This window comes from Prunus dulcis, chromosome 7 (assembly GCF_902201215.1).
Source record: "Prunus dulcis chromosome 7, ALMONDv2, whole genome shotgun sequence".
Taxonomy (NCBI): Eukaryota; Viridiplantae; Streptophyta; class Magnoliopsida; order Rosales; family Rosaceae; genus Prunus; species Prunus dulcis.
The window spans coordinates 20,958,042-20,982,080 of NC_047656.1; the positions used below are offsets into that span (position 1 = coordinate 20,958,042).

General features: G+C 37.2%; 4 protein-coding genes and 1 long non-coding RNA gene across 8 annotated transcripts; 4 read left to right on the top strand and 1 right to left on the bottom strand.

Moving 5' to 3' along the window:
* Positions 1-1,555: 1,555 nt before the first annotated feature.
* Positions 1,556-11,024, top strand: LOC117633737 (probable phosphoinositide phosphatase SAC9). 3 transcript variants are annotated; one of them, XM_034367470.1, is made up of 13 exons: positions 1,556-1,816; positions 2,304-2,902; positions 3,345-3,477; positions 3,805-5,021; positions 5,510-5,617; positions 5,761-5,931; positions 6,269-6,511; positions 6,939-7,373; positions 7,909-8,736; positions 8,849-9,046; positions 9,341-9,796; positions 9,900-10,130; positions 10,382-11,024. In XM_034367470.1, the coding sequence occupies exons 1-13, from the start codon at positions 1,804-1,806 to the stop codon at positions 10,661-10,663; spliced, it is 4,914 nt and encodes a 1,637-aa protein (XP_034223361.1). In that variant the 5' UTR covers positions 1,556-1,803; the 3' UTR covers positions 10,664-11,024. The 3 variants fall into 3 exon arrangements, with proteins under 3 accessions (XP_034223361.1, XP_034223362.1, XP_034223360.1); XM_034367471.1 differs by having other exon boundaries at positions 1,602-1,848; XM_034367469.1 differs by having other exon boundaries at positions 1,602-2,902.
* Positions 11,025-11,433: 409 nt separating this feature from the next.
* LOC117634524 (2-oxoglutarate-dependent dioxygenase AOP3-like) lies at positions 11,434-12,810 on the bottom strand. Its single transcript, XM_034368670.1, has 2 exons — positions 12,255-12,810; positions 11,434-12,174 (listed from the first exon to the last, which is right to left on the bottom strand). Exons 1-2 carry the CDS (start codon positions 12,647-12,649, stop codon positions 11,613-11,615), a joined length of 957 nt encoding a protein of 318 aa, XP_034224561.1. The 5' UTR covers positions 12,650-12,810; the 3' UTR covers positions 11,434-11,612.
* A 715-nt stretch (positions 12,811-13,525) lies between these two features.
* Positions 13,526-16,721, top strand: LOC117634643 (60S ribosomal protein L5). Its single transcript, XM_034368826.1, has 9 exons — positions 13,526-13,654; positions 14,179-14,248; positions 14,339-14,430; positions 14,617-14,743; positions 14,838-14,917; positions 15,026-15,142; positions 15,335-15,469; positions 15,696-15,865; positions 16,228-16,721. The coding sequence occupies exons 1-9, from the start codon at positions 13,652-13,654 to the stop codon at positions 16,328-16,330; spliced, it is 897 nt and encodes a 298-aa protein (XP_034224717.1). The 5' UTR covers positions 13,526-13,651; the 3' UTR covers positions 16,331-16,721.
* Positions 16,722-18,582: 1,861 nt separating this feature from the next.
* On the top strand, positions 18,583-19,532 carry LOC117635027. Its single transcript, XM_034369351.1, has 2 exons — positions 18,583-18,894; positions 19,041-19,532. Exons 1-2 carry the CDS (start codon positions 18,701-18,703, stop codon positions 19,291-19,293), a joined length of 447 nt encoding a protein of 148 aa, XP_034225242.1. The 5' UTR covers positions 18,583-18,700; the 3' UTR covers positions 19,294-19,532.
* Positions 19,533-21,266: 1,734 nt separating this feature from the next.
* On the top strand, positions 21,267-23,927 carry LOC117636107. Of its 2 annotated transcripts, XR_004586994.1 has the most exons (3): positions 21,267-21,585; positions 21,655-21,768; positions 22,999-23,927. It is a non-coding gene; the product is annotated as an uncharacterized LOC117636107 (long non-coding RNA). The 2 variants fall into 2 exon arrangements; XR_004586993.1 differs by having other exon boundaries at positions 21,655-23,927.
* Positions 23,928-24,039: the final 112 nt, after the last annotated feature.

Consider the following 24,039-nt stretch of genomic DNA (forward strand, 5'->3'; position numbering starts at 1 on the left):
CGGGTCTACTCCGTGTCTACGAACTCAGTTCGCCGCGCTCTACGTAATGGCGCAAGCGGAATTCCCAAATTCTTTCTCGATTAAAAAGTCAAAATTTTCCCCATTAAAATATGCGAGGGCAAATTGGTCTTTTTGCTAAAAGATATTTTCCTTACTTTTTAGATATTTTCTTTCTTTTTAGATATTTTGTTTTGGGTTCTTACAAATGTGAGTCTTCCCACACCTACTATATGGAAGGTGGGCCTAGTGGAGTGGAACTTGTGCCTCACCTGGATAATTTGTTAGGATAGGTTTTTATTTATTTTTTTAAAATGAAATTAATTTGTTTAGTTTAATATTTATAATTAAGTAATATCTTAAAGTAATTATTTTTTAATTATTATTTCTTGGCATCACTATTCTCTCAAAAAAATTCCACCTTAGGTTTTCTCAACTTTTATTCCACTTAGGTTATGAAACTTTATTTAATATATACAAGAGCATAAATTCTCCTATGCGGACGTTCGTGTGTTATTATTAGGGGTGGGCATCGGGACAGGAAAATCGGAACACCGAATCGAACCGGTGAAAAAAAAAAGGGGAAAAAAAACCAGTTGACCAAAAAAGTCAACAAACCGGATCGGAATCGGACCGAACTAGTTCCAATCGATTCCGGTTTCGATTTTACACAGCACCACACCGGACCGGACTGAACCAGACCAGTCACATATATATATTTATAAAATTTTAAAATATGTCATATTTTAAATTTTATAATCACTATTTTTTTAAAAGTTCAACTTCAAAAAATTTCTAAATGTATGAATTGGATTATTTGTTAATTTTTAAGCCAAAAAAATAAGTTATTTATTATAACTGAAAAAAATTAAATTAATAATTCAGTTCAAAACCAGAACCAAACCGGCCAATTTTTGAATTTTTTTTTGCCTAAACCAAATCGAACCGGACCGTTTAAATAGTATTGATTCCGGTTTGAGGTGAGAACCAGACCGAACCAAACTGCGCCCACCCCTATTTATTATTATGTGAACGCTCATTCCTGCTTTTCTCCCGGTTTACAATGACATCTGCACAGTAATAATATGTGAACATTCGAATGAGAGAATAATTGTATACAATAGACTATAAAATAGTTACTTAATTGTGTGGAAAGAAACTGAGTAATGAAATGTTATATATAAAGGCAAGAAAATAAATTTAAAACTCCTATACCTACCCATAAAACTCATTGTGAGAATAAACTGCGTAATGCAAGAAAAAATATTTGTTTGATTTATGAGAATAACAAAAAAAAAAAAAAAAGTCATATTTTTTTTTCTTTTTATTTTAAGAATTAAGAAGGCAATAGTACTTACACACATTATACGGATACTAAAAGCACTATAGATCATTTGCAATAAGTTTATACTTTGATGTATAGTCCGTTCTTCAATATTCTCGTCATTAATATACCGCTGGTTAATTACCAAAAAATAGTTATTTTATTGATCTGGAAAAATAAAAGTTTCCTCTATCCTTTTGTTCAGTACGGAAAAGAATAAATAAATAAATAAATAAGAACAAGTCATCGTTTATATCTTGCTCTGCGCATTTGACCAAAAAAATAAAGCTTTGCGCATAGCGACTTGATTTTTCTGATGACATTTGGTAAGACAGGAGAAGTGATGAGTTCTGCAGAGCTGGCTACATCCAAATAACGCTCTCCACTCTCTAATGGTCGAAATTCTGCGGTGCGTTCAATAATCATCTCTCTCTCCATCAGATCGAATTCCTCCAGCATCGCGCAGTAACAAAGGAGATCTCATGGAATCAGCTGGTCACCTACTTCAGTCTTCAATAATCTTTGATGTGATTTATCGCTTTTCAATTTTGAATGTGATCTTGATTATTTGTTTTGATTTTCAACTTGCTTATTCTTCTCGATTGTATATGCATCTCCATGTATATGTAGTGGTGTTGCAAGATTATATACTCTTAGTTTTCATTCTTGCTTACAAGCTTTGTATTTCATCTTCCTGTGTTTGGGGCATTTCAAATCGGAAAATACTTCAGCCTTATACACACACATGTATATGTAAACTTAAACATCTCAACACTGTGAATCTTGTATTTTAAATTGAAATTGAAATTTGATTTTTGGTCTTGCATAAGCAATAAATGCGAATAGTTGTTTTTCACTTGTTAGAGAATATCTGGGTGTGTATAAATATCATATACACACACTTATATGTTCTCTTTCTTTACAAGATTGCTTATGTTTCTGTTTTTATTTTAAATGTTTATACTTATAGTTTTTCTTTCAGGTGGTGGTACAATGGAGACATCTGTTATAGTTGTGACATTGGATACTGGTGAAGTGTATATAATTGTGAGCTTGTCTTCTAGGCTTGACACTCAGGTCATACATGTTGACCCCACAACTGGTGCACTTCGCTACAATGCGAAGCCAGGATTCGATGTCTTCAAATCCGAAAAGGAAGCTTTGGATTACATTACAAATGGGTCGCACTGGTTGCGTAAGAGTACGACTTATGCTCATGCAATATTGGGTTATGCTGCTTTGGGCAGCTTTGGGATGCTTCTTGTGGCTACCAAGTTGACTGCTAGTGTTCCAAATTTGCCGGGTGGAGGGTGTGTGTATACAGTGACTGAGAGCCAATGGATCAAGATTTCACTTCAGAATCCACAACCACAAGGGAAAGGAGAAGTAAAGAATGTTAATGAATTGACTGATCTTGATATTGATGGGAAACACTACTTTTGTGATGCAAGGGACATCACTAGGCCATTTCCTAGCCGTATGTGCTTGCATGAGCCTGATGATGAATTTGTTTGGAATGCCTGGTTCTCGATGCCTTTCAAAAACATTGGGCTGCCACAGCATTGTGTGACACTTCTGCAGGTTTTGCTTCATTCTTGGTATCTTCAAATTGATGCTCATGTGACTCTTATCTTCTTTCACCTGAAGTTTATTTTTTAACCATCTGATTTCTAAGCCTACTGCCTCAAATTATTGATGCTGATTTGTTCAAGTCTATGCATTATATGCTCATTATAGCCAATTGTTTCCAATCTGCTTTCACATATACTTATATTTCTATGCAGCTCTGTGAGTATATATTATTACTACTGATTTTTGTTAGTTTGGTTAGGAATTTTGTTGTTTTACCCAAATTTCTTTTTATTACAGTTTTCTTTGTGATTTCTGATCACAGTTTTATACCGGCACTACAATTATAAGAAATTAAATTTCGGTTAAGATCTTAAGATAGCATATGGAATTATGTGGTTAGATGTAAAGTTAACCTGTTCATACTGTTCTCTTACTTGATATTAATGTGTAGGGTTTTGCAGAATGTCGAAGTTTTGGAACCTTAGGGAAACTAGAAGGGATTGTCGCTCTCATAGCTCGTCGTAGCAGGCTGCATCCTGGTACTCGATACTTGGCTAGGGGATTAAATTCATGTTTTAGCACAGGTAACATGACACTTTGAAGTTATTAACAAATCTCAAGTTTTTCTTCTTCAAAACATACCCATGGTTGTGGCATTTTGTCATTAACTACAGCATAGTTCCTCAAAATATTGAGAACAGAAAGTAATATAGAAAAAACAACATATGAATTTTTTTGTTTATGCAAATTTTTGATCCATGTTATTTCGTTTTCATTTGGTTTGTATACTTTTGTTTTTGTTTTGCTTATTTAGTTGTAAGAATGTACTTTCTGAATACAGATTATTCTCCTCTTACTTCTTTATGTTTTAATTGAATTTTTCATACTTACGAAGAATGTGAGTCTGACAGGAAATGAAGTGGAGTGTGAGCAAATTGTGTGGGTCCCTAGAAGGGCTGGTCAAACTGTTCCTTTTAACACATACGTATGGCGACGGGGCACAATTCCAATCTGGTGGGGTGCAGAGTTAAAGATAACTGCTGCAGAAGCAGAAATATACGTTTCAGATCGTGACCCTTATAAAGGGAGTTCTGAGTACTACCAGAGGTTGAGTAAACGGTATGATGCACGAAATTTAGATGTAGCTGATGGCGGGAGTCAGAATAGAAAAGCGTTGGTTCCAATTGTCTGCATCAACTTGCTTAGGAATGGAGAAGGAAAATCGGAATGCATTTTAGTTCAGCATTTTGAAGAATCTTTAAACTACATCAGGTCAACAGGAAAACTTCCGTATACCCGAATTCATTTAATAAATTATGATTGGCATGCCAGTATAAAGTTAAAAGGTGAACAGCAAACCATCGAAGGATTATGGAAACATTTAAAAGCACCCACTGTTTCTATAGGCATTTCTGAAGGAGATTTTTTGCCTTCACGAGAAAGAATTAAGGAATGCAGAGGAGAAATTATCTGCAATGATGACTTTAAAGGTGCCTTCTGCTTAAGATCACATCAAAATGGTGTGATACGTTTCAACTGTGCTGATTCTTTGGATAGGACAAATGCTGCAAGTTATTTTGGCTCCCTCCAGGTTTTTGTAGAGCAGTGCAGGCGGCTTGGTATATCACTTGATAGTGATTTGGCATATGGTTATCAGTCAATGACTAATTATGGTGGCTATATTGCTCCTTTGCCACCAGGCTGGGAGAAGAGATCTGATGCAGTAACAGGGAAAACATTTTATATTGATCACAATACTAGGACCACAACATGGATGCATCCATGTCCTGATAAGCCTTGGAAGAGATTTGATATGGCGTTTGAGGAGTTCAAGAGGACAACAATTTTACCACCAGTATCCCAGCTTGCTGATCTTTTTCTGCTTGCGGGTGATATTCATGCAACACTTTATACTGGTTCTAAAGCTATGCATAGCCAAATCCTCAGCATTTTCAACGAAGATGCAGGAAAGTATAAACAATTTTCTGCAGCACAGAATATGAAAATCACTTTGCAGAGGAGATATAAAAATGCAGTTGTAGACAGCTCTCGTCAAAAGCAACTGGAAATGTTCCTTGGAATGCGACTATTCAAGCATCTTCCATCAGTTTCTTTTCACCCTCTTAATGTATGTTATTCTGAGACTTGTCTGGATCAATTGTAGTGATAATAATTTCATTTATATCTCTATGCTTCTTTTTGAGCTTGGCATATCTAGCAAGTTGCAACTACAGCTCTTAACTTGCATAGATTAACTGGCAAGTTTTTTTATTCTAAGTTTGCATAACTCTTTAAGGATTGTCACATGGTACGGAGTCACCAGCTGCATATCAGAAGGCCTTTTTGTTACTTGTAACACTCAGCAGAGGATTTTTATCTGTTTAGGAAACACTCCAATTATTCTAGTTTTGGCATTGGATTTAAACTGCGGACTGGTGACTGTTCACAAAGTGTTGGCTTTCCCTGGAAAGTTCCTTTCAGTCTTGGTTTTAGAGCTGATCATATTTAATATTTAACTTGACCTTTGCATTTTGAATTTCAGTTTTCATTTGTTTTCCTGTATACCATCATAGCATTAGGTCTCTCAACTTAGCATTATGCATGCTGATATTGCAGGTAGTCTCTCGACCATCCGGTTTCTTTCTTAAGCCAGTTGCTAACATGTTTCCAAGTTCCAATGGTGGAGCCAGTCTTCTGAGTTTCAAGAGAAAAGATCTAGTCTGGGTACTTTTCTTTTCAGTTTTCATTGCATGGAACATTGGACTGTACCATAATGGTCTTTTCTGGTGAATCCTTTTATGTTTCTTCATTTAAATTATTTTCCATGAATTTACCAATTCTTATTTGGAATAGTTTTTATGACACAGGTTTGCCCACAGGCCGCAGACGTGATTGAACTTTTTATCTATCTAGGTGAACCTTGCCATGTTTGTCAGCTTCTTCTCACAATATCCCATGGTGCAGATGATTCAACCTATCCGTCAACAGTTGATGTAAGGACGGGACGCTCTTTAGATGGGCTAAAACTGGTCTTGGAGGTCTGTAATCTTTCTTCCACTTCACCTACAACTTTAATTTTCTCTGAACTTGATTTTAATGTAGAATTGATGGTCCCAGATATCTAGCTAAAATAGGATGAGGATCCTTTTAGTTCCTATGTAATGTAATGACTAACAACTAGATTAAGCCATGAATTGCAAGGGCGTCATCTAGTTCCTAAAACTAAACTATGTAAAATAAAAAAGAAATTCATGGCTCTGGTTCGGGTATTTTTTTTAGTTTCTTTACTGTTGTGCATAACGGGGGAATCTACTTGTGGGAAGTTAATATAATTTCTCCTATAGTTTCTAATCTTTTATTGGATTCTGATGACAGGGTGCGTCAATACCTCAGTGTGTAAATGGAACAAACCTTTTGATACCCTTACCAGGGCTAATTAGTCCAGAGGATATGGCTGTAACTGGAGCTGGTGCACGCCTTCATGCTCAAGATACATCTACCCTTCCATTACTGTATGATTTTGAAGAACTGGAAGGAGAACTTGACTTCCTTACTCGTGTAGTTGCCCTTACATTTTATCCTGCTGTCTCTGGAAGAAGCCCTATCACTCTTGGTGAGGTAGAAAGCAACTTTTGGAATCATTAATTGATATGTCATTGTCATTGTCTTTGGTTCACGACCGTTCCATTAGTTATTTAAGCTCTGAATGGTAGCTCTAGCTTGGTTGAAGCTTAGGCCATTTGGTTTTTTTGGCACATGATATAGTAGAGGATCCATGAATGTTGCAAATTTGCAATTAAATCTATTCTCTATATGTGTGCATGTATTATCTTATGTTCTGTATCTGGTTGACTTTTGCTCAATCTCAGATTTATTAGGTTTGATCCTTGTATTCAGTTTTGTGGCAAATATTCTTGGTCCATAACTTTTCAAAACTCTGATGTGGAAGAGAGTCTACTAATTTATCTTAGTCCAGTATTCTAGTGGGATGTGGTTTTGCAAAAACTGCTAGTGGATGATAATTCTTTTATGAATTTGTTTGTAGATAGAAGTCCTTGGAGTTTCTCTTCCTTGGAGGGGTGTATTTACTAACGAAGGCCCTGGTGCAACATTACCTGAACATACTAGAAAAATTCAGAATGAAACCAATCCTTTCTCCTCTGGGTTAGATACGAATCCATTTTCCGGTGCTTCTTCTAATGAAAATGTGCCACCACCAGTGCAACCAAGTGCATCTGGCAACAATTTGGTTGACCTATTGACTGGAGAGGTAATGCTTTCAGAACACGTTGCTCAGCCAGTGATAGGAAATACTGAGGACAAGGGAGGTGACTTGCTTGATTTCTTGGACCAAGCTATTGTTGAATATCATGGTGCTGAAACTGATCATAAATTCCCTTCATCGCATGATGGAAGGTCTCCAGATAGCAGTTCCCAGAAGTATATTGATTGTTTGAAATCCTGTGCTGGGCCACATATGGTATGATACTAACTCTTCTGTTATTTCCTTGAACCACTATGCTATATCGTGCTTTATCCTTATAAATTATGTTCAAGGAAGTTCTTTGAAATCCTTCTCTTCAAAAGCATTTAATCAATTTAATTTTTAAAATCTCATATACGATGTTTCCATGTCTTGACTCAATCTCTTTGTTGAGGTTATTGTGTTTCAATGTTGGTATCCGATCACTTTTTTTCATTTGAAATTTATTTCTGTCACTTCTAGCTTTACATCCATAATTTTTAAGTCTTTGCATTTGTTGGCAGTATAGATATCAAGTAAGCTTTTTATGACACTCTGCTCAGGATAACCCTCACTTTTTCTGACTTCATAAATTGCTTCTTAGACCCTTTCACGCTCCAAGTAGCTAAGCCTCTTGAAGTGTGACTTTATATTGTTTCAATGCATCGGCCTGGCTTGTTGAACAAAACATCCCTAAAGGTCAAACAAGGTTCCTACTTTGATGGATTAGGTCAGCCCAACCCAGTCTATTGACGACCTCTATTGTTTGCAGGAAAGAAAACTAGACTTCATGGGAGCTATGAAACTTGAAATTGAACGTCTCCGGCTGAACATTTCTGCTGCTGAAAGGGATAAAGCTTTATTATCAATAGGAACTGATCCTGCTACTATAAACCCTAACGTTTTACTTGATGAACGATACATGGGAAGATTGTGCAGAGTTGCAAACTCCCTTGCACTGCTTGGACAAGCTTCCTTGGAAGACAAAATCACATCTGCTGTTGCTCTTGAGACAACTGATGATAATGTGATAGATTTCTGGAATATAACTAGATTTGGGGAGTGCTGTTATGGTGGCACGTGTGAGGTGCGTGCTGAAACTAATGCACCTACACACGCCTCGTTTATGGAATCATCAGCAGGAGTTCCTCTGTCTGTCTTGTTATGTTCCCAATGTGAAAGGAAAGTTTGTAAAGTTTGTTGTGCTGGGAGAGGGGCCCTTCTGGTTGCAGGCTATGGCTCAAGGGAGGCCAATGGTGTGGTAAGTCAGGGGGGATCAAGCCATGGTTTCCAGGTTGATGTATCCACAAATCGTTCAGTAGTGTTGGATAGTGTTATTTGCAAAAGATGCTGCAATGATATTGTGCTTGATGCGTTGATCTTGGACTACGTCAGGGTCTTGATTAGCATGAGGAGAAGTGCCCGTGCAGATTCTGCTGCGCATGAGGCCTTGAACCAGGTGATTGGATTTTCGTTAAAGAATTCTCTTTCTGAAAGGAAGCATTCTTCTGATAGACAGGGAGCTATTAAAGTTCAGCAACAATTACTTGATGGAGAGGAATCCCTAGCAGAGTTTCCGTTCGCCAGCTTTTTACACTCGGTAATGTTTTGGCATATATTACGCTCTTGTTTCAGGCTTCCCACAGCAGATTTGTGTCTTATTGCTATGTCTATGTGCTATCCGGATTATATTGTTGTTGTTACCACTGTAGGTTGAAACGGCGGCCGATTCAGCACCTTTCTTGTCATTGCTTGCTCCGCTTGATTGTGGACCACGACATTCATACTGGAAAGCTCCTCCTAGTGCCACCTCTGTTGAATTTATTATTGTTCTTGGTAGCCTTTCTGATGTTAGTGGGATTGTTTTGCTTATTAGTCCATGTGGTTATTCTGAGGCTGATGCTCCCACCGTAAGTTGTCCTCTATACACTCTCTTATCTATTGAAATTTGGTAAATGAAAAGTCATCAGTTTTTGATATGTTTCCCTTATAGTAGGCTTACTGTGACTTAATAGCGAATAATCCCTTAAAATAATTTTGAAATGCCAAATGTGTCAGAAATCTTGCTTTGTAGTAGATTGTTGCTTTTGCTCCTAAATTTATTTAGCAACAACAGATTGTTAAATTTTGCAACTTTTTATGCTGCACCTTCATTGCTTTCTGTACATTCTGTTTTGACTAATTCACTCCTGTTGTTAGTACAGATTCAGATCTGGGCCAGCAATAAAATACACAAGGAAGAAAGGTCATGCATGGGAAAATGGGATGTGCAGTCCCAGATCATATCTTCCTCTGACTATTATGGACCAGAAAAGTTGGTTAGAGAAGACGAAGTACCTAGGCATGTGAAGTTTGAATTCAGGAATCCAGTTAGATGCCGCATTCTTTGGATAACATTACGTCTTCAGCGACCTGGTTCTAGTTCTCTTAATTTGGGGAACTTGAATCTGTTGTCTCTTGACGAAAATCCATTTGCAGAAGTAACTCGGCGTGCCTCTTTTGGGGGAGAAGTTGACAGAGACCCCTGTATTCATGCCAGAAGGATACTGGTAGTAGGAAGCCCCGTAAATAAAGAGATGGCAGATACATCAGCACAAGGCTCAGATCAGATGAATTTGAAAGGCTGGCTGGAGAGAGCTCCACCACTAAATAGATTTAGGGTAACATATCATGCTTAGCTGCTTAATTCAATCAAAATTCTTGCTTCCTTATTGAATTTGTATCATGGGCAAATTCATTTTTTGTCATTTTTTGTTCTTCCAGGTTCCGATTGAGGCTGAGAGGCTGTTGGACAATGATATTGTTTTGGAACAATATTTATCCCCTGCTTCACCTTTGCTTGCTGGATTTCGTCTTGATGCTTTTGGTGCAATAAAGCCTCTGGTTACCCATTCACCCTCTTCAAATGCGCAGATCTGGGATATGTCAGCAAGACTTGTAGATGAGAGACACATCTCTCCAGCCGTGCTTCATATACAAGTATCTGTTGTCCAGGTACTCACTAGACCTGCTTTATTGTTATGCTATTGGTGAGGATGAAGCGGGGTCAGGTAGGGTATTTCCATGTGGCTCAATTAGCCCAATGAGTATGAAGACGTTAAAATGCACATCCACGTCAGTTTAGCGAAATTTATAGCATTTATCATATTGGAAAATCAATATTGTATATTATAAGTTTCTTTCTGTGATAACGTGGATGAATTTCAAAGTCCATTTGAACTTATTGGAGAGAATAATTATTACAGGAACCCCACAGCTTGGTAACGATTGCAGAATATCGGTTGCCAGAGGCTAAGGCTGGAACACCTATGTACTTTGATTTCCCCCGAGAGATACAAACCCGTAGAATCACATTTAAACTTCTTGGAGATATTACAGCATTTGCAGACGACCCAGCAGAACAGGATGATCCCAGTTCTAGAGTTCTACCAGTGGCAGCAGGCTTGTCACTGTCCAATAGAATCAAGTTGTATTACTATGCTGATCCATACGAACTTGGAAAATGGGCAAGCCTTTCAGCAGTTTGAATTATAGTGTTGCTGTAACAGGGGGGAGGGGGGCAAAGAAAGGGGTTTTGGGTCTTTGAGGATTGATTTTTGATCGATTTTGTGGCTGTGTATTCTTCTTCAATTTGTTTTGATTTTTTCCTTCTTGTAATGTTATTATATTATCATTCATTGATGTAATAATATCAGTAGTGTTGTTTATCTTTTTCGTTGAGATAAGATCATCTGTAGTGTTAGGGAATCAGAAACGTCTGTCTCTATTGTCCAAGTCCGGTGAGATTATGTTATGTTGTTCAAAACCTAGTGTGTATTTGGAGCCAAAGAACCTTGTAAACTGACTTGTTTGGTTGGGCTAATTAGTTGATGGGATTCGATTGTGGCATTTTCTAATGTTTTTCTTTTCTTTCCTTTTTTAATCAAATCTTGAATGTAAGATAAAAGGCTTCGGATGCAAACGACATTTTAACAGGCGAAGAACAAACTTGTTCATTTCCGTTAGGCCACAAGAGATGAGTGAATTTGTGACACTCACCGCGGGGCTTCTTCTAGCATTGTCAATCCCAATGCTTTCATGGGTGGATGTCAGTGGGGGTGGCACTGTAGTAGCCGGCAAAGGTCCTCTTGCCCTTGGGCCTTGTTCTTCATCCTCACTTTCCGGCCATTGATTTAAGTCTATGACAAGAATCTTGTTTTGAGTTTGCTTACCTATGTACGTTATGATTAATTATGTTATTATCTGTTCCTATTATAAATTAAGACTGGACGGACACACAATAATTGTAGATGAGATATTCAACAAGAACATATATATATTTAATCACTTTAAAATACAACCAGTGACAGTCGACAGGGAGGGTTCACACTTGATTGGTGTTGTTTCATTTATTTAATTACTTTAAAATACAGGGTACTCTATAGATGTCAGGCAAGCTTGCATAGTCTTGCCTAACCAATAATAATATAATTGAAATCAAAGACCACAGAAGTTGTTAACACAAACCCTGTAGTTTTGACCGAGCTGTGAGGCCAGATATTGAAGATGGTTCAATGGCTTATATCGTAAAGGGTGTTGATCATCGATGAGCTCCTCCGGCACACTTATGGTTCCACTGTGAAATGTCGAAAGCAACACCGAGTATCTCACTTCCTTGTCCCTCATCATCACTCGATGCACGCAAGGTTTTATTCTGTCATTGCTCCACACCTGGAAGCCATCGCCGGTCATGAATATAAACGAATTAGGCGATGCATCAAAAGGAACCCATTCACCGTTTGCAATCTTCACCTCCAAGCCATTGACATGATTCTGATGAATTATGGTGGTGAGGTTCATGTCAGTGTGCTCAGGAAGCGCCATGTGCTCCTTACCTGCTGCTCCTGCTCCATCATATTTGTGCAGTCGCAGTACATAATCAGTTGCTCCAATATGACTCTCGCACAATTTGTTGTCCACGCCATAGTGTTCAAATATCATTCTCGTCAGTGTCTCATCTAGCCTCACCACCACTTCCGCATACCCATCAGCACTTTCACTACGTATATTATTAATTCATTAACTAACTAAACCAAGATTAACATGCATGTAATTAATTCCTCAATTCCCACAACTTACGAGAAGTTAGGATGATTTCCACTGGGCCAAAAGAGGTTGGCGAAGTTGTGAATTGCTTGAGGGTTTGTTGGATCATCGATCCCCAAGCCTTCATGGACGTCATTAGGGGAATGGTAGCCGCGGAAAGGCTTGTCATAAGTGTTTTGCAGTTTGATTTCTTTTGGGAAACCAAACAGCTCGTCTAAGTTCCCAAAGATTTTGTTGTACTCATCAGCATCAGCATCTGACAGTGTTGCTACAAAACAGCCGTACTCTTCCAGTGCCTGGCAGACTTGCGCGCGCGCTTCCGCCCAACAACAACTACTACTAGTAGTACTACTTGTATTGTTGATTATCTTGGAAAAATCTACAACTGGAATCTTGGCCTCCTGTGTATTTCTCCCGGTTACACCCATATTTCCTGTACCGGCTGATTGATCGATCAATTTCCCTAATTTAATTTCTCAGTACCCCATTCCGTCTACTCTTAAGGCCGCCCAGACTAGCCACCACATTTGACTACAATTATTCAATATTTGACTTTTATGCCCAATTCATTTGCTCAGCGTTGATCATAGCCTTGCTTCTTAGAAAAGCACCATACTTTTCGTATGGGCACATGATGAAGTGAATAAATTATTGTAGGCATTGAAATACAGCTCAATTAAGATTTCCATCACACATCAACCAACCAAGATGGGGTGATGTGTTTGTCCACCTCCATCTAACACAAGACTTTTTTGGAAGCTCACTGGCTTCAGAGTCATAGGAACTCCAAAATTAAGTAAGTTCGGGTTAGAGCAATCTCATAATGGATGACCCACTAAAAAATGCTCGAAAGAGACCAATCCAGAGTGTGACATATATAATATTAATAAATATCAACTTATCTATACATATATAACATTATAATTACTCTCATTAAATTGAATTAATGAAGCTAATTGGAGGTGGTTTTGTCCTTTTCTTTTTATTACTATTTAATTAATGAAGGGAAAATAAACTAAAGTTTTTTTTATATCCAATTGGGCCACGGGCTCATATGATATGCCCACACGAAAATAAGAGACTAACCCAAATTCATATGGCCTCTTTCTTTGCCAGAGGCCTAAATGTGTGTGACCCAAAACATTGCTTGGTCCCCGAACTAGCGGTCCAACTTAAAAGGTTCAAATGAGTGAAATGAATGAAATGCCCCTACATACTTTTTCGTAAAGACCAAAAAACCTTAAACGACTCATCTAATCGCACCCGTCCATCACACCACAAAACCCTACTAAACCACACATCAGTCCACAGCCGTTGATCCTAAAATCCATCGGGGAAGCTCATATATAAAACGCCAGCCTCTTAGTCCAAACCCTAGCCGAGTCTCTCTCTCACTTCCCCTTGTTTCGTTCGGCAGCAGATCCTCTGCAATGGTGAGTTTCCTCCATCCCAAATACACACTCTGTACCTGTTCATTTCGTTTCGTTTGAAATATGAATAGTAATTATTTGATGTACGGCTATTCTGGAATTTGGCTAAATAGGTGCATTTTGCAATCTATGAACGGCGCTGGGCTTTAGTTCATTTTAGCGACTGATATGCGTTTCTTATTTCCTGTTCGTTCACTTGAATTCTGGGCTTTAATATATGATTCTTCATTCCATCGCTGTATACAATGAAGACATATGTTGTGTTTTTCAGTTTCAACTTGTGTATACATTCTTATGATTAAATTTATATATAAACTATTTTTTTTAATTATGGGCAAAATTTCTTCTTGTTACCTTTGGTAGGTACTGTTTTTTTTTTTTTTTTTTTCTTTCTATCGCAGTCAATTAGATCAGTCTGCATTGTAGAATCATTTACTTAAAAACACTGTGATTTGGGTCGGCTATGACCTGATGTTTATACATTATTTTCAAGGGAATGAAAAAGTTTGTTCAATTATTCGTTGTAGGCCTTCGTCAAATCTCAAAAGTCCAAGGCATACTACAAGCGGTTTCAAGTCAAGTACAAGAGAAGGCGAGGTATTTATTTCGTGTTTCATGGTAAATGGTCTTGACATTTTTGTCATATTTTGTGCGCATGATAATGTTATTTTCTATTATTGTCCGCAGAGGGAAAGACTGATTACCGAGCCAGAATTAGGCTCATTAACCAAGACAAAAACAAGTACAACACACCCAAGTATCGGTTTGTTGTGAGATTTGTATCCTGAAATTGTCTGCCAACTTCTGTGCTTTTGGGTCTTGTTTTTCATTTTATATTTGTCTTTTCTAGGTACCTTCTCCAGGTACCTAGTTAAATTTTAAATGGGCATTTGTTTAATTATTGTTTATTGGTGATCTTAATTTTTTTCCATTATCTATGTTTTCAAACTTAACTTGGCTGTTAGACCAACAAGGATATTGTTGCCCAAATTGTATCTGCCAGCATTGCTGGCGATTTGGTTCTTGCTGCAGCCTATGCGCATGAGCTGCCAAGCTATGGACTTGAAGTCGGCCTCACAAACTATGCGGCAGGTATTTTGACCATTGTCTTTTACTAGATTTATCCATTCTGGCTCCTTGCTTGAGTTCAGCTTGTGGGGGTAGTAATGGTATACTTTATGAACAGCTTACTGCACTGGCCTTCTCTTGGCTCGTCGTGTCTTGAAGAAGCTTGAGATGGATGGTGAATATGAGGGCAATGTTGAGGTAGTATGAATTGATTATCATCATCTCTGTTGCCTTCTCTCAAAGTGAATCCCTTCATTTCCCTCTTGCTTATGTGATTGTATTTTTTAAATTTATTTGGTATTCCAGGCTACCGGTGAGGACTATTCTGTAGAGCCAGCTGAGAGCAGAAGGCCATTCCGTGCTCTTCTTGATGTTGGTTTGATTAGGACAACCACTGGAAACCGTGTGTTTGGTGCCTTGAAGGTAAGGTAGCAGATTATGATTTTAGGTTCTGAGCTGTTTTTGTGATGACGAGATCAAGTTTTTGATTTTTTTTGTCTAATTTTATTATAATGCATGAGGTTTGCATAATTCTGTTGTGTTCATGGTGTGCCCTCTTGCTTATGTTTTTCTGGTGGCACCAAGGGGCTTAATTTTTTTAATAACCAAATACAGGGTGCGTTGGATGGTGGGTTGGATATCCCACACAGTGAGAAGAGATTTGCTGGTTTCTCCAAGGATAGCAAGCAACTTGACCCTGAGGTGCATCGCAAGTATATCTATGGCGGTCATGTTGCTGCATACATGAGGGTGAGAGTTGAAAGTTGAAAGTTCATGTCATGCATGCCCATTTCACTTTTCTGGTGAAAAGCATTGATATTTTCGGCTCAAATTCTTAAATGTTTGTTTTCTAGACCTTGATTGAGAATGAGTTGAGGAAAATTGTTGAGAAGTCAGGTTATGCATGCCCATTTTACTTTACTGGCCATAGGACATCATAATTGCTTGCTTAAACTTGTATTTGTCTGTTTTTTAGACTTTGATGGAGGATGAGCCCGAGAAATATCAGACTCACTTCAGTGACTATATCAAGAAAGGAATTGAAGCAGATAACATTGAGGCCGTGTACAAGAAAGTTCATGCTGCCATCCGTGCTGATCCTACAGCAAAGAAGATTGAAAAGCAACCTCCCAAAGAACACAAGAGGTAAAAGTGGATTTTGTTTAATGTTTCACAGTTATGGATGTTTTTATATGGATCATAGTTTCAGTGTCTGCATGGTATGATCAGCTGATTATGCGTTCAGATTTATTAATCATTTGAAGGATTGAATATTGGAAAGTTGCTTGCCATTGTTTACTTTATTTTGCTGTACTTCAGTGGTACAAATGTATATCACCAATACAAAATCATTATAGGTGTTGGTGAGCTATACAGTGTCAAATCATTTTAGTTATTGGTTGGCTACAGTGTTGAATCATTTTGGATCTTTATTTGTTGTGTTTGAATAAAGTGTGTTTGAAACTGGTTCTATCACATCCAACCAAATTTGCTTCTTCGGGTAACAGGTACAACCTCAAGAAGCTTACATATGAGGAAAGGAAGAACAAGTTGATTGAGCGATTGAATGCCTTTAACTCAGCTGCTCAAGACGACGACGATGATGAGTGAAAGTATTAATTGGGATGCGAGATCTAGTTTGTTTCCCCTTAGGACATCTATTTGAAGTATCGGCCATAATATCTATATTCTCTATATATTTTAGACGTTTGGATATTGTTCTTGTTTGGAGGTTCAAGCCAGAAATCCGACTAAAGTTTTGACGATGTTATTTAAGTTTTCGTGTTGGCTTTGCTACCTTGAGTATTATTTTTGTGTTGGTTTGCGTATTTTCAAACAGTGGTTTTCCTAATAGGAAGTGGCCATTAGGTTTAACGGGAATGAAAAAATAGGGGAATTAAATTATGATGGGTTCCTAAGGAATGAGTGTAATATTTCCCCTAAGGAATAATCGTAGACCCAATTTTGTAAGGTCAATCCAACTTACTGGTGGTTATGTTTCTTAAAAGTAGGAATTATTATCTGATTATGTCTTTAATCTGAATACGAAAAAAATGTGAATGTATCATATTACTCTTATTTAATTAATAATTTTATTCAATAATATGTGAGAATTACGTATATAATATATGAATTTTTTGTGTTTTATTGTGTTTGTTGTAAAAAATAGGTGTATTAAAGATAAGAAATACGTGTGTACGTGTATAATATATTATTAAATGCGAATGTGCTAGAATCTTTATACGGATAGTAACTCTAGAAAAGTAAAAAATGAAAAAGGGACAATAGATGCTTGAGTAATGGCCTAATAATAATGGATGGGGCTCTTGGGTTATGGAGAAATTTAAATAGGACACTCAAATGATTTTACAAAAGACTTAATAAAATTGAAATTAATTATTTTATGGACTTTTTCTATTATTTTTTTATACTAATTAATAATTAAAATATAATTACTAATTAAAGTAATTCAAAAAAACTAACATCTTACTTAATTATATGTATCAAATTAAAGAAGTAGGCTAAAAAATAAAAAGAAACTAATTATATGTTTTTTAAATTTAAAAAAGGAAAAACAATTAAATTTTATTTTGTTAAAACGTATAGACGGGCGGCTATATTATTTATATATTAAAAAATCGAAAACGTAAAGCCGGGCGGCTATACTTTTTTTATAAAAAAAGTATGGAAAGAATCCAGTAAAGCCGGGCGGCTATACTTTTTTTATAAAAAAAAGTATGGAAAGAATCGGGGCTATACTATTTCTTTTTGAAAAATGGAGAAGAATCTTGTATAGCCGGGCGGCTATACTATTTATAAAAGTATATAAAGACACGCACAGGGCATATGCGCCACGTGTACTATTTTTTTCAAAAAAGGAGTATAGCCGGCAGGCTAAAAACTGAGTATAGCCGGCCGGCTATACTTTTCTTTAAAATATGTATATCATTTTTATTCAATAGTATGTGAGAATTACGTGTATAATACATGAATTTTTTTGTGTCTTATTGATATTGTTGTAAAAAATAGGTGTATTAAAGATGAGAAATATGTGCGTACGTGTATAATACATTATTAAACGCGAAGGTGCTAGAATTTTTATACGAGTAATAACTCTAGAAAAGTAGAAAAGGAAAAAAGGGACAATTGATGCTCATAGTAATGAATGGGGCTCTTGGGCCGTGGAGAAATTTAATTAGGACACCCAAACGATTTCACCAAAGACTTAGTAAAATAGAAAATAATTATTTTGTGGACTTTTTCCATTATTTTTTTATACTAATTAAGAATTAAAATATAATTACTAATTAAAGTAATTCAAAAAGACTAAGATGTTACTTAATTACATGTATTAAATTAAAGAAGTAGGCCAAAAAACAAATGTAAAAAAACTAATTATATGTTTTTTAAATTTAAAAAAGCAAAAACAATTAAATTTTATGTTAAAAAATATAGCCGGCTGGCTATATTATTTATATATTTAAAAAAGGGAGCCCAGCTCATAGGTGCAACGTGTAGAAAGAGTAAAGCCGGGCGGCTATACATTTTTAAAATAAAAAAATTGGAGAGAATCGAGTATACCCGGGCGGCTATACTATTTCTTTTTGAAAAAATAGAAAAGAATCTAGCATATGCAATTGATGCGTTTGTAAGTCCGTCGTAGCTTTAAAAAAAAAACGTACGGTAAATAGATGAAAGAAGGGTGTGTGCGTGTGGAAACTTGAAGGGCAGAAATAAATCATCAGACCTTAGCTTAGAGACAGAGTTGAAGGGGAGGAGGAGGATGGGGGTCCACAACAAAGTAAACCTTATCTGGTGCCAGCCAATAGACTTGTATACTAAAAGCTTGAAAATCCAAACAAGTCTACTCGCAACACACGCTCACAATTGGATCTCTTCAAAAATTCGAGTACCCTGACCTGACCTGACCTGAGTGAGCAACCACAGTGAAATAGAGATAGAGATAGAGATAGAGAGGCTATGGCTCATTCACTAGCCTCACCACCACCACAACCACCGCCCGCTACCGCAACAACAACTAAGAACAACTCCTGTTTCCAATCTTGTGTGGGTTTCCAGAAAGTCAGGGCCTGCTATCATCAAGTATCAGACGGTGCCAATGCCAATGACAATGCCCATGCCTGGAATAACAGACTTGTTATCAACAGCCGCAGGTTGGTTGGTTACTATTTGATTCATTATTCTCTCCATTCAATTATGCATATGTATATGTATGTGTATATTATGTGAGGTGAGGACATGAAATGCTGCAACTCGGAAACTTGAAACACACGATGATGGTTTGTGTGTGTGTGTGCAGGAGTTTGGGATTGGGTTTGGCTGGTGCACTTATCAGCTTCAATGTGAGTGACCCAAGTCCGATTGCAAATGCGGCAGCCAGACGGCCTCCACCGCCCCCAGCAGAGGAGAAGGAGAAAAAGGACCCCAATGTGAGTGGAGTTTTAGCCAAAGTACTGGCCAGCAAAAAGAGGAAGGAAGCCATGAAAGAATCCGTGGCAAAGCTAAGAGACAAGGGGAAGCTCATTGAACAACCATCCCAATCCCAACCCTAGTTTCTTTCTCTCTCTCTTCTTTTTCAAGGACCGAAGGAATGAAGAAGAGGATTTTGTCCCTTCATTGTTGTGTATGCTCTTCCAGTATTATTATTGGACAGGCTTTCATTCGCATTTTTGTCTTATCTTGTTAGTGCCACTGCCAGCCAAACCAACTTGATGCTGCTGCTGGTATATAACATATGTAATCTAATCAGGGTCTTTTTCATTCATCAAATTGGATCATCTTACCATCTCCAATACATTTGTTTATTGGCCAGTTGTAGTTGACAAGATTTTCCAAACTTGAAAAATTAAAAGATGGATGGTTCACCTTCAGAATTCCAGAAAGCAAATTCAACAGAGTCTAGTTCCGATTTCCAAACAGAGAGAGAGAGAGAGAACAGTTTTGAAATTCCTCAAAATACGACTGAATATACAAACAACCACCGACTTCTCTGCAAAATCCATCTTATCTTAACAAAATGGTAATGCCAAATATTGAACTCTTATATTTGGCAACCAAATAGTTTCTGTTCTGGTAGTAAGGCAACAAAGGCCATTCGTTTCGTGTACCCCACTAGATTACTTACATATAGATATTGTTGCTTCTACCCTCTAGCTGTTTTTTTAGTCCATTGAATTTTCTCTTGCCTCTTTCAGCTGCACTGTATGATCTTCTTCCTGTAGCTAATTTATTCACCTTCTTCTCCAGATAAATACTCTAATGGAAAATGGGGACAAAAATTCTTGAAGGAAAGCAGTTACAGAGAGAATGTTTTCCGTATGCTTCTTTTTTTGATGTAAAGGGATTGCTATTGAAGTTCTGAGACATTATTTATTATCTTTTCGTTTACAGGAACTAAAGAATGAAATAAAACAAAGAGACTCCATATGGCATAAGGTCTACTGGGAAATGGTGGAACCAGTTGTGAACTGAAAATACCAACTTTGCGAGCACGACTGGTAATTGCTTGTCTAATTAGTATAAATTGAATATTTCCTTAAATATTATTACAGCGGGTGCTTAACCAAGGAAGGAAAAAATTGTAACAACAGAATATTTCCTTAAATTTTAGTACGCCGGGTGTCTTATATGGAATGCTTTTACAGATTGGTGTTGATCGGAACGATCTCGAGCAGCTTACACTCGAGTTTCTGAGAAAGCAGGTATATGGGCGGCTGGACTCAGGACTCATTTTATCATGTTATCCTTTCAATGGTGCTTTCTTTCATTGTCTGCTTCAACTGAGGACCACTTTTATCTGTTTGTTCATATATAACTCACTGCTCATCCACTGAGATTACTTCTTTTTCTTTTTTCTCTCTGGCACAAGTTTGAAGCATACGACTCTTCGGGAGATAAATCAAAGGAGGTCTTTTGTATTATGGGGTTGCTGACTAAATTTTTTCTCATTTTCTGTGACTTACCATGATAAAAGCCTTCTGGCGTCTTTGTGGGAGGCTTTCTCTCTAAGCAAGCTATCATTCACCATTAGATGATTAGATCTCAATTTATCGTACTAATTATGCGTATGTAGCTATGTTTTTGGTTGTTAAATTCAACTTTCAGCTCGAGTCCCGCAGGAACATAATACTCAGAGCATTCTTCTAGCAATTATTTGTTTTCATTCTTTTGCAATTCTTCAGAAATTGTCCTTTTGTCTTCCAAGAATTTGCAAGGATAATGATATGCTCATTTGATCTCACATTGCAGCTCTCTCCGAACGGAAATGTCAAATCTAAAACATCAAATTGAAATTTGATAGCAGACATGGCAATTTGATGTACAATACATTTTCTCATTCCACCCAATATCTCTTTTGATTTGTTAAGCAAAGGCCCACATTGGGTGTTTCGGTATCAAGAAAGAAAACACCTGGACACGTCTTCATTTCAGTCTAAAACATCAAGGATAAGAAGGTCTTTTTACCACGGTAAAAGGACTATAACAATCGGGACCCGCCTTGGGCCATTCATAAGGCCGACTCCCTGGCCTCATTCTACCATCTATTGTGGTTTTCCAATCTAGGCCGAGGGGCTAGGTTTCTTCAGACAATCAGGGCCCAAGGTTAAGATTTCTCTTGAAATTCAAGGTTCGAGTTTATGATTTGCCAGAGAAAATTTTGCTTCTGTCTTGTTCTAGGAATTCATTTTTACATTCGCAACTATGTCGACGATGCTAGCTTCCTGAGAATTACTAGCACAGTTTGGGTTTAGGGCTTTTCGATGGCTAAGGAGAACGAATCGGCTTCGCAGGCCACCGTCAATGGAGACAATACACTCACGAGATCTACGATGTCGTCCATTGGGGTGAGCGTCGTTACCCTATCTTTTTGTTCGCATATTTTTCCTGTATTAATTCTAGGGTTTTTTATTTAGATCGGAAGAGGATGTGTTTTGCTTAGGGAAACATATCGAGAATGTACGAGACATTGATGGTGCCGTCCGAGGGTTCCTCATTCTTGGCGTGATGATAGACTTGTGTTAATAATGGTGAGCATTTTTGCCCTATTCTTCTGTTCACACCTTTTTCTTGTATTAATTCTAGGGTTCCTTTGCATGATAGAAGAACGCTTAGGGTTTCACCTCACGCGGTGATACCTGATTAGCTTTAAATATAATAGTTGTAGAAATAGTAGCATTTAAACAATAAATGAAGTTTATGGAGTGGAGTCGAATTAGGGTACTTCAATGTAGGTGTGCAGCAGATGCATTTTTCAAAGATTTGGGATCACAGAGAGCAGAGAGCGTTATTCTGATCACCAACTTCATATCCTCCCTTATTTTGAGGACAAGAAATTGGTGGTGAAAAGGGAGAGCACAAATGAGTTTTCCTTTTCTATTTTTCTGTTTATATTTCCAACTTCATCTCGATCGAGAGTTTAAAAAATGGGAAAAAAGAGAAAAACCATGTTTACATTATCTACATCTCAAGTATAGATAAATTTCTGCTGAGTCCAAATTTAAGTTTCTTTGAGGTCATTGTACAAACTATGTATTTTTTAAAGAGGTTTTGATTTTGCATTTTCTTTTGTAACTTGTGTTTGAAAAAACGTATGAATCTGGAAGTTTCAAGGAAAGTCACTTTCTAAATCCTTTATTGCAAAGGATGCTCCAAGAAATTTCTCATACAGGCACGTTTATTTTATACTACCACCATTTGTTCCTGTTTCTTTACAATTTGTAGAATGATCTTATGTCTGCTCTTTAAGTGAGCTGCCCGTTAAGCCTTATGATAGTTTCTTATGTCTTAAACTTTAGAGCATAACAAGATGTGGTACTTCTCTAGAATTTTGTGACAAGCCCGTGGGAAGGAAAAGAGAAGCCTTAGTAAAAGGACCTTCATCCTTCCATTCATATTTTTCTCTCTCACTCACACACGCACATGCAGACAGTGACATTTCAATACATATAGGACTTTGTAAAAATATTCAATTTATCATTTAAGATTAAATCATACCATTATTTATATAGGATATTAACCCTGCTTCCCTTAAGCATTTTATTCAACTTCCTAGAGTTTGTTAGGGGCAACTGAAGAACCTTTGGGTTTGAGTTATTCAAATAGATCCTATCTTATGTGGCGCCAATGGGTAACCCATTGCCCGTCCCTACCTGCTTTACAAGTGGCTCCACAACACAGGGACAAGTATGATTTGATGGAAGTGTAATTTCCAAAATTCATATGAATGACCAAAAAACGATGATCTCTTTGCATTGCAGGCTCCAAAATATAGCAAGGAATTCTTCGTGGGGTCTTGGACACCCCCAATCTGCAATATGGGTTTGATTTACTTTTAATGACCTTGAACTTTCTCCCATCACAAATTATGTTAAACCTTCTATATGATAGAATTTTACCACTCATCTTTAGGGCTGTAGTACTTAATGGACAATGCTGACTTTCATGATTTGCTGTGATCCGTATCTGTGGTCTTCTTCTTTTGTGTGTCTCTCTATGAATGCTCAAACGTCCAGTTTCATATGTGACGCATATCAAACCTTAGTTGATTGCAAAACATGAATTTATCGTAATATATTTTATTAATTTCCTAACATGATTTTGATAAGTCATGGGTGATGCGAAGACTGTCTTTTGCAGCACTAGATTAATTCTTAATGATGTCAAAATAGACTGTTTTCTAACTAACTGAGGGTTAAACGTTTTCCTTTATTATTTGCCCTGTTTTAACATCTTTAGACTTGTAAACTGACTTTGCCATTGCAGGGATATGTGAGTTGCAGAATCATGGTCATATTCTCATCAGTGGAACATCAGTATGTTGCAATATGTTCCTCAGTTTGATGTCAAATTTCTTCAAATAGAATTAAAGGTTTTATAAAAACCGACATTTTTTAAAGTAGGGGGTTAAATTTTAACTATTTTTGATGTAAAATCCTCCGAAGGAGATGTTAAATCCAACGGGGAAGTCAAATCAGCAGAAAAGTAAAAATTGTAAAAAATGACGCCCGATGCTTTAGATGTCTTTTTCATAATTTATGTATTGTTTTATGGCCATCCTCATATTTGACCCCTAAACGATCAAAAAGGCCCCATAAAAGGTAAGAGAGCCCCAATGAAGGTAATGAGCCATAAACGATCAAAAAGGCCCACTGGAAAACCCATACAAGGTAAATACCCCCAGTGAAGGGCCAATAAACTACAAAGTGGGCCCCACGAATGGCCACTAAACGACAAAGTAGTCCCAATGAATGACCACTGAATGACAAAGTAAGCCCAAAAAAGAGTCTAGAAAATGAAAC